This window comes from Pristis pectinata, chromosome 10, assembly GCF_009764475.1.
Source record: "Pristis pectinata isolate sPriPec2 chromosome 10, sPriPec2.1.pri, whole genome shotgun sequence".
NCBI lineage: Eukaryota > Metazoa > Chordata > Chondrichthyes > Rhinopristiformes > Pristidae > Pristis > Pristis pectinata.
Genome location: NC_067414.1, coordinates 6264336 through 6277333, shown reverse-complemented (window position 1 = coordinate 6277333; position 12998 = coordinate 6264336). Strand labels below are relative to the sequence as shown.

General features: G+C 41.3%; 1 protein-coding gene across 5 annotated transcripts in view; it reads right to left on the bottom strand.

Annotated features, from left to right (window-relative positions):
* fbxo9 (F-box protein 9) overlaps positions 1-12998 on the bottom strand; it is a 68303-nt gene that overhangs the window by 29541 nt on the left and 25764 nt on the right. For all 5 annotated transcript variants that reach the window (XM_052024195.1, XM_052024192.1, XM_052024193.1 and 2 more), the window contains exons 5-6: positions 8484-8583; positions 2480-2610 (exon numbers count right to left, since the gene is read on the bottom strand). In XM_052024195.1, coding sequence (XP_051880155.1) covers positions 2480-2610; positions 8484-8583 — 231 coding nt within the window. The remainder of the gene's footprint in view (positions 1-2479; positions 2611-8483; positions 8584-12998) is intronic.

Here is a 12998-nt window from a genome sequence, read left to right as displayed (position 1 = left end):
TCTCAATACATTGTGTACCGTGAGCCCATACCCATCACATACTGCTAAAACTAATTTTAGACTAATTTTTTGTAATTAGCAAACAAAAGATTTTCACTCCATTAACTGCCTGAATTTAGGTGCATATCCTGCAATGAAATAAAAACCCATCCATTTGGGGTTAAAAAAATAATTTGATGCATTCATAACACATCTCCATGTTGGTGTCATTTAACATGTTAAGTGCAGAGTGAAAAGACCATTTTGACTTGTTACCATTTAATGAGCAAGTGCACAAAAAAAGCCAAAAATTACAGTACATAAACAAGATGCAACTAACTTCCACTGGAATGTTTCTCCAAGTCAGAAAAAAAAGGACAAAAGGAAAACGAAATAGTCCAGATACTGGAAGTGCGAAATATAACAGAAAAATAAAAATATAACCAAAAATATTGGAAGTACTTAATAGGTGAAGCAGTACAAATCTACTGACATGAAATATTTACTCCTTTTCTCTCTGCTTCCTGAAAATGGTGAGTATTCCCAGCATTTTCTGTTTTATTTCTTGACTACTGGAGATCAGATCAGTTGAACTGAAAGCTGGTTTATAAGATGGTTATGCTCTCAGAATCACACCTGGTGCCTTTTGCATAGTATATTTAAAACATTTGCGACAAAGTAAAATATTTTAGATAAAATATACATCATAAATAAGTGCAAGAAAACACTAATATACCCCACATGCATATTTAAAGTTGCTTCTTCCCAGCTACTGAGGCAGCCAGAGTGATGTCAAGTATCCCATCAGGCTTTGGAGGGATACTCTGCTGGCTTGGGAGAGATGTTGGGAACCACAGGAAAAAAGCACATTGGAGGTCGGTCACGTAATCGACACCTGGTCAGTAGAGCTGAAGCAGTTTTACAGCCCTGTGAACTAAATTGGTTTATTATTGTCACATGTACAGTGAAAAACTGTTTTGCATGCCATCCAGACAGATCATTTCATCATATCAGTATGTCGAGGTAGTACAAGGGAAAAGCAATACAGAATGCAGAATAAAGTGTTACAGTCACAGAGAAAGTGCAGTGCAGGCAGAACATAAGGTGCTAGGCCATAACGAGGTAGATTGTGAGGTCAAGAGTCCATCTTATCGTACTAGGAAACCGTTCAATAGTTTTATAACAGCAGGGTAGAAGCTGCCCTTGAGCCTGGTGGTACGTGCTTTCAGGCTTTTGTATCTTCTGCCCATTGGGATGGCGAAGAAGAGAGAATGTCTGGGGTGAGTGGGGTCTTTGATTATGCTGGCTGCTTTATCGAGGCAGCGAGTAGTGTAGACAGAGGTCATGGAGGGGAGGCTGGTTTCTGTCATGTGCTGAGCTGTGTCCACAACTCTGAAGTTTCTTGCGATCTCAGGCAGAGCAGTTGCCTATCCTATTGTAAAGCAGCAAACAATCTGCTTGAGGAACTCAGCAGGTCGATCAGCATCTGTAGTCAGTGCATCTGATGCAGGGCTTCGACCCGAAACGTCAACAATTCCTTTCCCCCCCACAGATGCTGCTCGACCCGCTGAGTTCCTCCAGCAGATTGTTTGTTGTTCCAGATTCCAGCATCTGCAGTCTCGTGTGATCCCAGTGTAAACATCCAGAGGACCAAACAAGCAAATGGTGATGTTTTTGGGGACTGACATCTTGTGGAAAGTATGATTAGATAACACACAAAAAGCACAAACAAATATTCTGATAATTAAGGAACCAAGTGGTTGATTTGATTGTGGGATGGTGCCTGCAGAAACCTGAAGAAGTTAGAGAAACATACACGCGTATGGGTAAGGTTTGGAATTACAGCTGTGTACATGTCAATAAAGAACTAAGCAATGTTTGGAAGATATGCAAACAGATGTACAAGAAGTTGCCTTACAAGATGACCAGCAGCAGTGACTCCAGAGACCAACTACTGAAGACGATGACCCGGAATCAGTGACTCAGAGAAGAGCTCGCCAAGAGCGAACCCTGCCCAGGTTCAAGTGTGGGTGATGTCTGAATACAGGTAGTGAGTTAGACCATAAGACATAGGAGCAGAATTAGGCCATTCGGCCCACTGAGTCTGCTCCGCCATTCGATCCTGGCTGATTTATTTTCCCCCATTCTCCCTGTAAACCTTGACTGCTTTTTCCAAGTTTTGGAAGTTAAGGTAAACTAAAGAGCTGTGTAACTAAGAGTTGTGAAACGAAAGAGTTAATGAGTCCTGTTTGAAACTACGCAGTGAATCTGTGAGTTGTTGAACTAATTGCAAGTAATAAACTATAGTTGTCAGGTATGTTTTACCGTGTGCTGCATTAACTAGCAACATACATGTGTAAAACTCCACCAAATCACTTATGCACTCTTCCGATGCAGTCGAATTGTACAAATTTTCAATATTAATTCACTCCTAACAAACAGAATCAACTCCAGAAGGTGGCAAGAGAAGCACCATCGGAAGTCCCACTGAACAGTGTACCTGATATGTGTGTCTGGTTCACTCCGAACTCCGGCTGACATATTTTGTGGGGAGAGTCCTGCAAACTGAGCTGCTGTTGAAAGTACGGCAATAGATCAGTTACTTCGTTGGCCTTCCCCTTATCTTCCTTGCTGCAAAAGATATTGTGTTTTAAATTAGCATTTTAGCAAGACGGTGTTTTTAAATCTGTAAACAATTACATGAAAAGGCTCATTTGTAATATGAATGAATTTAATGAAACACACTAATTCAGTACATAGAAAATTAAGTTCCTACATACTATTACAAATCTAGCCAGTACTGGTATTTTTGATCAATTTCTCACAATTAACATTCAAAGTACAAATTAAATGGATAAATACACACATAAAATGCAGTGCAATGGAAAAAATGAGGCTGATTAGATGGTACATTAAACAATTCTTTCCAAAACAGTTTTCAGTGCTTGGGAACCATTAGTTTTGAAAAACCCCACAGATCTGAAACATTACAGATTAAATAACTTTCAGGTAAAGCATACACAGGTCTCTAACTTAATGTTATATAGTACAAAAACACAGCCAGCCATCAGAAAACAATAGCCCACTTTGTTTACTACAATCTAAATTAAGCAGCACAATATCTGGGATTAGCTTCAGGACATAAAATTCATCACTTGAACAAGGCATTGAGTTCAAGAGTCAGGAAGTGAGGTTGCAGTTTTATAAAACTCCAGTTTGGCTGCATCTGGAGTATTGAATTCTATTCTGGTCACCCCATTACAGGGAGGATGTGGAGAGGGTGCAGAAGAGGTTTACCAGGATGCTGCCTGGATTAGAGGGCATGTGCTAGGAGAGGTTGAACAAACTTGGGTTGTTTTCTCTGGAGCAATGGAGGCTGAGGGGAGACCTGATAGTTTATAAAATAAGACTATGAGGGGCACAGATAGACAGCTGGTACCTTTCATAGGGGTGAAATGTTAAATACGAGAGGGCATGCATTTAAGGTGAGGAGGGCAAGTTCAAAGAAGATGTGAGGCAAGTTTTCGTTTACAGAGAGCGGTGGGTGCCTGGACTGTGCTGTCAGGGGTGGTGGTGGAGGCAGATACGATAGAGGCATTCAGAGACTCTTAGACAGGCACATGAATGTGCAGAGAATGGAGGAATAGGGACATTGCGTAGGCAGAGGGATTAATCTAGTTAGGCTTTTAATTACTAATTTAATTAGTTCAGCACAACATTGTGGTTGAAGGGTCTGTTCCTGTGCTACACTGTTCTATATTCTAACTATCTGAGATTCAGTTACCCCTCATGAATGAAGGGGAAGAATAATTGACGTGATACCTCATTCCCATTTTTTGACAGAAACATTTTCTGCAGAACAGATACAAGATGCTGTTTAAACTCTGCACCAATGCAATTACATGTTTATGAACATTATTAAAATATCAGTGGCAGAGGTGACTACAAAGAACTGTGGCTAAATATTGGTATTGGTCGATTATTGTCACCTGTACCGAGGTACAGTGAAAAACTTGTCTTGCATACTGTCTGTACAGATCAATTCATTACACAGTGCATTGAGGTAGTACAGAGAGCATTGTGATAGTACAGGGTAAGAACAGGGTAACAGCAATAATATGTTATTGCTTTTAAAAATCACCTATGGTATGGATAAATACTTTTCAATTGATGTACTTGAAAAGGAACACAGCTCTATGGTCATCATGGAAAACTTCAATTAACACTCAAGTAGCAGTAAAAATACACATAGCACTCCAGAACCAAAATCAGATGCAGTGAGTAAAAATTATTTTATTTTATTGTAGGTGGTATTGCATAACTAGGGAGTTTGCATAGAAAGGGGAGGAGAGAGATTCATCATGGAACAAGTATGATTCCAAGTAATTGTCATTATTTGTCATATTCACCATCACTTTCTACTCAAGTGGCATTAAGATATTTTTTTTACACAATTATGAGACCAGTAGCTGCAATTCAGATCCAGATAGCGAGTTTTTGTTTACACTGCTTGGTTCCTCATTGGCTGGAACTTCAGCTGTCCTGTTTAATGGACATCTTGAAATGTGTAAATCAAGATTACTGTCTCCCAACGTTAGGAATTTAATGAGATTACCTGTAGGGAAGGATAGCTATCATCCCAGCTAGCACAATCCAGTCCTGCACCAGCATTTGCTCAGACTTCTGCTTTGCAATGCTATTACAGTGCCACAAATGCAATGGTTCAAGATGATACACTATCATACCCCAGAGCAACCAGGGATGGGTGAAGAATATCAACCATGCCAGCAACACCCACATTCCGAGATTGAATTAAAAATAAGGAGAACCTTATTGTTCAACCATTCATGTTAAAGTTGGGGAACTTCTGATGAAAAGTCAGTAACCTAGAAAATAACTTTCACTCTGCACCAATGTTACCCAATTTGCTGAATATTTCCAAAATATATTGTTTGAATTTATAAAATGAATTGAAGGCATCTTATGCATCTACTGATCACCTTGATAATGCTCAGTACACTCTGCCTGAACCAAAAATCTCACCTGGCTTTGTTCCAGTATCAGCCTTACTTAGATCTATCCTGTAAAATTGCCCGTGTGGTTTTCATTTTTATCCCAACATTAAGCATTATTGGACCCAAATCAGTTTTAAAAGAACCATTTTTAAAAGATCACATTTGATGAAACCAAGGTATCTCCCCTGATAAGAATAACTGAATGTGGGGAGGTGAACTGCACTGGAACACTGTTTAGGGAAAACTGTGAGGGAGAGGGGGCAGATACATTAGGGGCATTTAAGAGACTCTTAGATAGACACATGAATGATAGAGAAAATGGGGGGTTATGTGGGAAGGAAGGGTTAGATAGATCTTGGAGCAGGATAAAATGTTGGCACAACATTGTGGGCCGAAGGGCCTGTACGTGTGCTGTAATGTTCTGTGTTCTATGTTCTAATACTTTTCCTATCCATATATGCCTTTGATCTAAAGTAAAAATATTTTATCTTTAAAGGCGTCACATGAATTGTGCCGAATATGAAATGGGGTCAGATATATCGAGTGACAGATGGTCGTTGTTTGTGTGATACGAGAAAGGCTCCTCCGACTTGAAGAAGTGGCATTCCTTAGGAGTCCTGACTTTATGACCTTAACTTAATCACCATTGATATCTATAGACTTGGGTGAAGTAACCGAAAGTCGTGTATCAAAGCATCAAGTTAGAAGGCACAGTAATTTGGGAAATTTGATCTGGTTCACACAAAGGGACAAGGGCAAATTAAGTTAACGTGCAAACATCAGTGGCAATTACAAGTCAAACGTAAGAAAATAGGCAGTCGTCCACTTTGGATCACAGGAAATCAAGTCAGAAAATTTCATATTTAATATAAATTTCAAATTTAATGTTGAGAGACTATGATCATTAGGATTTGGGTGTTAACATACATGAAATTTACTTCAAATTTGTACCGAGTTGTAAAACAAATGACGGGACACTGGCCTTCATGTTATGGGGAGTGAATTACATAGGTGAGGGAGTGATACTTCTATTGCTTAGAGCTTTAGTGAGATCCCTTCTGGGGTCCTGTGCTATGTCAAGGACCAACAAGGAGAGATATTGGTCTTGGAAAGGGTACAATGCAGATTCACCAGAATGATACCCAAGCAAGACTGTATGAACCTGGCTGGTACTTCAAAAGATCATAAGCTTGAGGGTTTATTTAGTCAAGGAATGCAGAATGATAAAGGAATATGATAAGAAAAATGCAGGTAAAAGTAATTCCAGTAGGAGAAACAAGAAGAGGGCATAAGCTTAAAAGAATTGGCAACTTATATGAACTTATGTGTCATAGCCTTAGAAGTGATATCAGGAAGTGTGCAATGGGAAGGTGAAGGGAGAGCTGGGGGGAGCGTTGGGTGGCAGGGAGAGCGGTCCACGAGTGGGATTTGAGGGAGACAAGTGGGGTGTTGGGCAAAGGGCTGGGGATGGGGTATGGGCAATCGTCAGCAAGTGTGGGCCAAATGCTCCAGGGTGATGTGGAGGCAAAAGAGGGGGGGTGAAACAGAAGGTCAAGAGGAAGAGGAAGGAAAGAAGTGATTGCATTGCTACACCACCACCTATGGCAATGTTAAGTAAAGCAACCGTCAACATGCATTTGCTCAGTGCATTGATGGGAATGCAACGTCACGCAGCATTGTTATGGCCAACAGTCCCACCTACTGGTGTAACTGCTTTAGAGTATTAACTCTCTGATATTTTAGCTTAATTCCATGACCATAAACCATTGACCAATGTGCTTCAAGTGCCATCAACTTAAACACATTATGCCAGAAAGGATCAGAAACCATCATGAGAGATCTGAAGTTGCCACAAACTATTAACGTACCCTTCTGTGTGCTAATGGCAGGAAAGTAGAGTTGAGGCCAATGCTCGAAGCACCATATGGCCAACTCTTGCTGCTGGCTGCCTGCACCTTTCAACTCTCATCTACACTCTTTGTTCTGTTGGAGGAAACTTGTTCCACCTGAAACTTCTCAGCAGCAATTGGTCATATCTCCTTGGGTAACAGACTAGGAACGTCACACTCGGAACATTTAGTTTATTACAGTAAATGAAAATCATTATAACCCTTTCGGATCAGAACTGGTCACTTCTGCTTGTCATCATTTTGGCCCTGTTTTTCTTATTCTATTTGTACAGTTTGACCTGCTGGGCATACCCTGCAGCCTCACCATTAACAACACACATTACACAGGAATCTCCTGCTCAGAACTAATTTGGTTTCTCTTCCCCAGGTCCCAGGCCTGAAATCTTAACCATTTCCCTTTCCACAGATGCTGCCTGACCTGCTGAGTGTTTTTATTTTAGATTATCAGTGTTTGCAAAAACAATCAAATCAAGTTGCAGGTAAATTAATGCTAAACTTGTCCACCAATGATAATTAAATGGCAGAGATTCAGTAATTTAAACTGGCAACAATTGCATGGTGCATCTCATGCATATACCCTCAACTTCTCTTTGGAAAAAGGCACAACCCTCCCCACCATTGAGGACATCTTCAAGAAATGCTGCCTCAAGGCATGGCTTTAAAGTAATGGGGGAGGAAGTTCAAGGGAGGTATCAGAGGAATGTTTTTTACCCAGAGAGTGGTTGGGGCACGGAATGTGCTGCCTGGGGCGGTGATGGAGGCAGGTACATTGGTCAAATTCAAGAGATTGCTAGATAAGCATATGGAGGAATTTAAAATAGAGGGATCTGTGGGGGGAAGGGTTTAGATAGCTTTTAGGTGAGGTTTAAGGGTTGTCACAACATTGTGGGCCGAAGAGCCTGTATTGTGCTGTAGTTTCTACGATTTCAAGGAGGCGGCATCCATCATTAAGGACCCTCATCATCTAGGACAAGCCCTCTTCACGTTACTACCATCGAGGAGGAGGTACAGGAGCCTGAAGACATACACTCAGCATTTTAGGAACGCCATCCGCTGTCAGATTTCCCCTCCGCCATCAGATTTCTGAACGGTCCATGAACCCATGAACACTACCTCATTGTTCCTCTTTTGCACTATTTATTTATTTTTGTAATTTATAGTAGTTTTTGTACTGCACTGTACTGCTGCCGCAAAACAACAAATTTCAGGACATATGTCAGTAATAAGCCTGATTCTGATAAAAAAGTAACATTTTAAAATAAAAATAATCAGGCAGTAAGCTATTAAGAAACATTACTGCAAGAAACTGGGGATTATAATATATTTGACACCATACCACTCAGGGAAGTGTTCAGTGCCAAATCATTCGCATAGCTTCATTTTTTCCTTGCATTCTTGAATATCTGGTCATCTTCCTTCACAGTGAATGCAATGCAAAGTTAGCTGCATTTAGCAAATGTTGTTTCCTTAAACCAAATCCTTTCACCAAAAAAATTGAACAGCATTTCAAAGAAAAACATCTATATGTTGTTCGCTCTTAAGTACCAGAATAGAGATTGATCAGTAATTAAACACATACTATGCTTTGCTACTTCCATCACTTTCAGGAGAATGGGCATAGTTGATCTTGAATTCAATGTCAGGTACAAGCTGCATGGCCCTCCGATAGTATTTGATAGCTGAAATCAAAACGGATATCATCAGTGTGTAGATCACAAGCAGAGAATCCCATTACTAAATTGACGGTGTAAAAGATTTTCTTCTTTGCAATAAACATCATAACTGACAGATTTTTTTTAACAGTGAATAGCAAGATCTCCTCTTTCCCAACATTGAGAACAATTACCAAGTATCAAAATGAGATGGATGCTTGAGCAGCCAAAAATTATGCTCATGTGCAATTTAAAGTGAAGGTGGTAGCTGCCACATTATCATTTAAATACTGCTTTACTGCAATACACCTCTTTGTCAATTTAGTGCATTGGAAGACACGAGTTCCTCTGCACTCAGTTTTTTGCTAAATCCTCTATTATTAAAGCAACTTTATTGGGTGCACTAAAGGAATGCAACACAAAACTTGAAATATATGCATATAGACATATAATAATTATCTGTGAAGAAATGTTCCTTAGGGACGAGGAAAACCACTTTGTTTAAAATATACCTAGCAAAATTGTAATAACTTTATATAATTGATGTTGTCCTGCTCCAGTGTCATTTCATTACATGCAGAAAGCATAATCCATATTGTTCTTGATATGAAAGAACCTTCACTGCTTCAAAGTTCCATTCTCTTCAATGTGAACTTTTCACCAAAACAAAAAGGCCATTTTACAGGCAATAGGAAAAAATTAGAATAATTTCTAAATCTTAAAAGAGACAAGGTACATTCTTCAAAAGCATTGGCCTAAATCAATGTTCCTTGGTGCAAAGGTTTCCACATTAATATTAAGCAGCATAGCAAATCAACCTGTACGACGAGGAAGGTTGTACCTGCTCCTTTGCCTGTTATTTTTTTTGGTGTGTGCGAATGTGACAAGAATTCTGTGGAAATAGTGCATACAACTTACGAAAAGCTTTTGATAAAGTCCCATATAAAAGATGAGTCATTTCACTCAGCTGCAAGGATTTAAGATAAACTCCCAAGAAGGTTAAGAAATTAACAATAGAGTGGGGGAAGAAGTTACAGAAGTTGGGATAGAGGGCGAGTGGTGGGTTTTGGTGGGTGGAAAGCTTGGGGGAAGGGGGGTGGGGGAAGGAAAAAGTCACAGAACTCAGGGTCACCTGCACCCTGGTGCTGTTCCTAATTTTGAAATATAATCCAGATTTAGAAGTTCAAAGCAAAAGGGACAAATTTCAGACTAGAACCATGTAGATGGGGCAACAAATTATGAAGAGGCTGCTTGGATTATTCTGATAAAATTTGGGGGGGATTACCCAAGCTAGCTGGAGAACGATAGGACTCAACAGGTTGGATTCAAGGCACGCATTGCCCCTGGCTCACGAGTCTAGAACCAGGGGTCAAAGTCTCAGGACAGAGGCTTCTTCATTCGGAGGGTGGTGAACCTGTGACATTCTCTACCTCACGAGGATGTGGTAGCTGAGTCGTCGAACATGTTTGAGGAGAAGGCAGAACACAATAAGCATGAAGAGATATAGGGAGAGAGCAGGAATATGGTATCGAGATAGAGAATAGGCCATAGTCACATTGAATGGCGAAGCAAGCACAAAGTACTGAATGGCGTGCTCCTCATAGAGTCAGTCATACAGCCAGTCATACAGCTTGGAAACAGGCCCTTCGGCCCAACTGGTCCAGGATGACTGTGTTGCCCAGCAAGCTAGTCCCATCTGCCCGCATTTGGCCCATAGCCCTCTAAACCTCTCCTATCCATGGACTTATCTGGATGGCTTTTAAATGTTGCTAATGTGCCTGTAGTGTAGCGGTTAGCGTAACGCCATTACAGCGCCAGCGACCTGGGTTCAATTCCGGCCACTGTCTGTGAGGAGTTTGTACGTTCTCCCGTGTCTGTGTGGGTTTCCTCCAGGTGCTCTGGTTTCCTCCCACATTCCAAAGACGTACGGGTTAGGAAGTTGGGGGCAGGCTATGTTGGCACGGAAGTGTGGCGACACTTGCGGGCTGCCCCCAGAACACTCTACGCAAAAGATGCATTTCACTGTGTGTTTCGATGTACATGTGACTAATAAAGATATTATCAATAGCATTTGTTGATCTTCTGTCTTCAGGCTATTGCCAGAGGATAAGCTTCTGAGAGTTCATAAACTGGAAAAGCCCACCTTGGTTTATTCCTGATATCCATAATTGTAGAATTTAAAAATCAATAATAGAATGCAGAATTTTGTGTTACAGTTATAGAGAGAGTGCAGTGCAGGTAGACAATAAGGTGCAAAGGCCACGACGAGGTAGATTGTGAGTCTTTATTGTACAAGAGGTCCGTTCATGAGTCTTCTAACAGAGGGATAGGATCTGTCCTTGAACCTGTTGGTACGTGTCTTCAAGCTTTTGTATCTTCTTCCTGATGGGAGGGGGGAAGAAGAGAGAATGTCTGGGGTGGGTGGGGTCTTGATTACACTAGCTGCTTACCGAGGCAGCGAAAAGTGTAGACAGAGTCCACGGAGGGGAGGCTGGTTTCCGTGATGTGCAGAGCTGTGTCCACAACTCTGTGGTTTCTTGTGGTCTTGGGCAGAGCAGCTGCCATACCAAGCCATAATGCATCTGGATAGGATGCTTTCTATGAAGTGGTTCAACTGTCAGTTTAACTACATGCATCTGTCTACATTCTGTTGCTCCCATGACCACCACCACATAGAACACTACAGCACAGTACAGGCCCTTCAGCCCACAATGTTTTACCAACATTTTATCCTGCTCTAAGGTCTATCTAACCCTTCCCTCCCACATAGCCCTCCATTTCTCTATCATTCATGTGGCCTATCTAAGAGTCTCTTAAATGTCCCTAATGTATCTGCCCCCACAACCTCTGCCGGCAGTGCAGTCCACATACCCGTCACTGTGTAAAAAAAAAACCCTTAGGCAAGTAATCCCTGTACTTACAGTCCATAGTACACTAAGTGGTTAGAACCATAGAACAATACAGCACAATACAGGCCCTTCGGCCCACCATGTTGTGCCGCCCTTGGGCAGGTTACTTGTTACATGTTACTTGGGCAGGTTATCAAACCATGGCCAATACCTGTGACAGTATGTCCAACATGAGGTAATGCAGTGGGAAGGGAAAAATTGGAATAAGTGGAAAAAACCCCCCAAAAGTCAATGGTTGACTTGAAAACAGAATTATGCATCACTTGTTATATTTAAAAACAAGACAGTTGGGAAGATGTGATTACAAATATTAGATTTCTATTGGGCTGATTGCACCAACTTCAGTGACGGAGGAAGTAACTCACTGATCTCACTGTACAGCATAATAATTCTTCAACTCAGCAAATAATATTAAATTGAGTTACAGAAATGATAAATGTTCCAGGTTAAATATCTTTCTGAGTTAATCTCCTGGGCAATCACTCGGGGCAGGAAAAGGGCAAGGAAGCAATCATTGACGGTCCTTGCAGTGACACCAAACAATCAAGCTTGTGCTCCCATTCACCTCTAACACGGATTCCTGTTGGAAGAGCATGCACTCAGTGAGCTATTGGGTTGGATGCAGCACCTTCAGCAGCTGGGGAAAAAAATAACTACACTGTAAAAAATAAAAAGGGCAGACAACATGGAAGGAATTTTGCAATTCTTATGAAAATTAAAAATTTACATTGATATAAGCAGAAGCAGAGACAAATATTGTTATTATTATTGGTTTATTATTGTCACTTGTACCGAGGTACGGTGAAAAACTTGTCTTGCATACCGATCGTACAGATCAATTCATTACACAGTGCAGTTACATTGGGTTAGTACAGAGTGCATTGAGGTAGTACAGGTAAAAACAATAACAGTACAGAGTAGAGTGTCACAGCTACAGAGAAAGTGCAGTGCAATAAGGTGCAAGGTCACAACAAGGTAGATCATGAGGTCAGAGTCCATCTCATCATATAAGGGAACCGTTCAATAGTCGTATCACAGTGGGGTAGAAGTTGTCCTTAAGTCTGGTGATACATGCCCTCAGGCTCCTGTATCTTCTACCTGATGGAAGAGAGAAGAGAGAATGTCCCGGGTGGCTGGGGTCTTTGATTATGCTGGCTGCTTCACCAAGACAGTGAGAGGTAAAGACAGAGTCCATGGAGGGGAGGCTGGTGTCCATGATGCACTGGGCTATGTCCACAACTCTCCGCAGTTTCTTGCAGTCCTGGGCAGAGCAGTTGCCGTACCAAGCCGTGATACATCCAGATAGTTTGTTTTCTATGGTGCATAGATAAAAGTTGGTGAGTGCCAAAGGAGACATGCCACATTTCTTTAGCCTCCTGAAGAAGTAGAGGCACTGGTGAGCTTTCTTGGCCGTGGCATCTACGTGATTTGACCAGGACAGGCTGTTGGTGATGTTCACTCCCAGGAACTTGAAGCTCTCAACCCCCTCGACCTCAGCACCATTGATGTAGACAGGTGCATGTACACCGCACC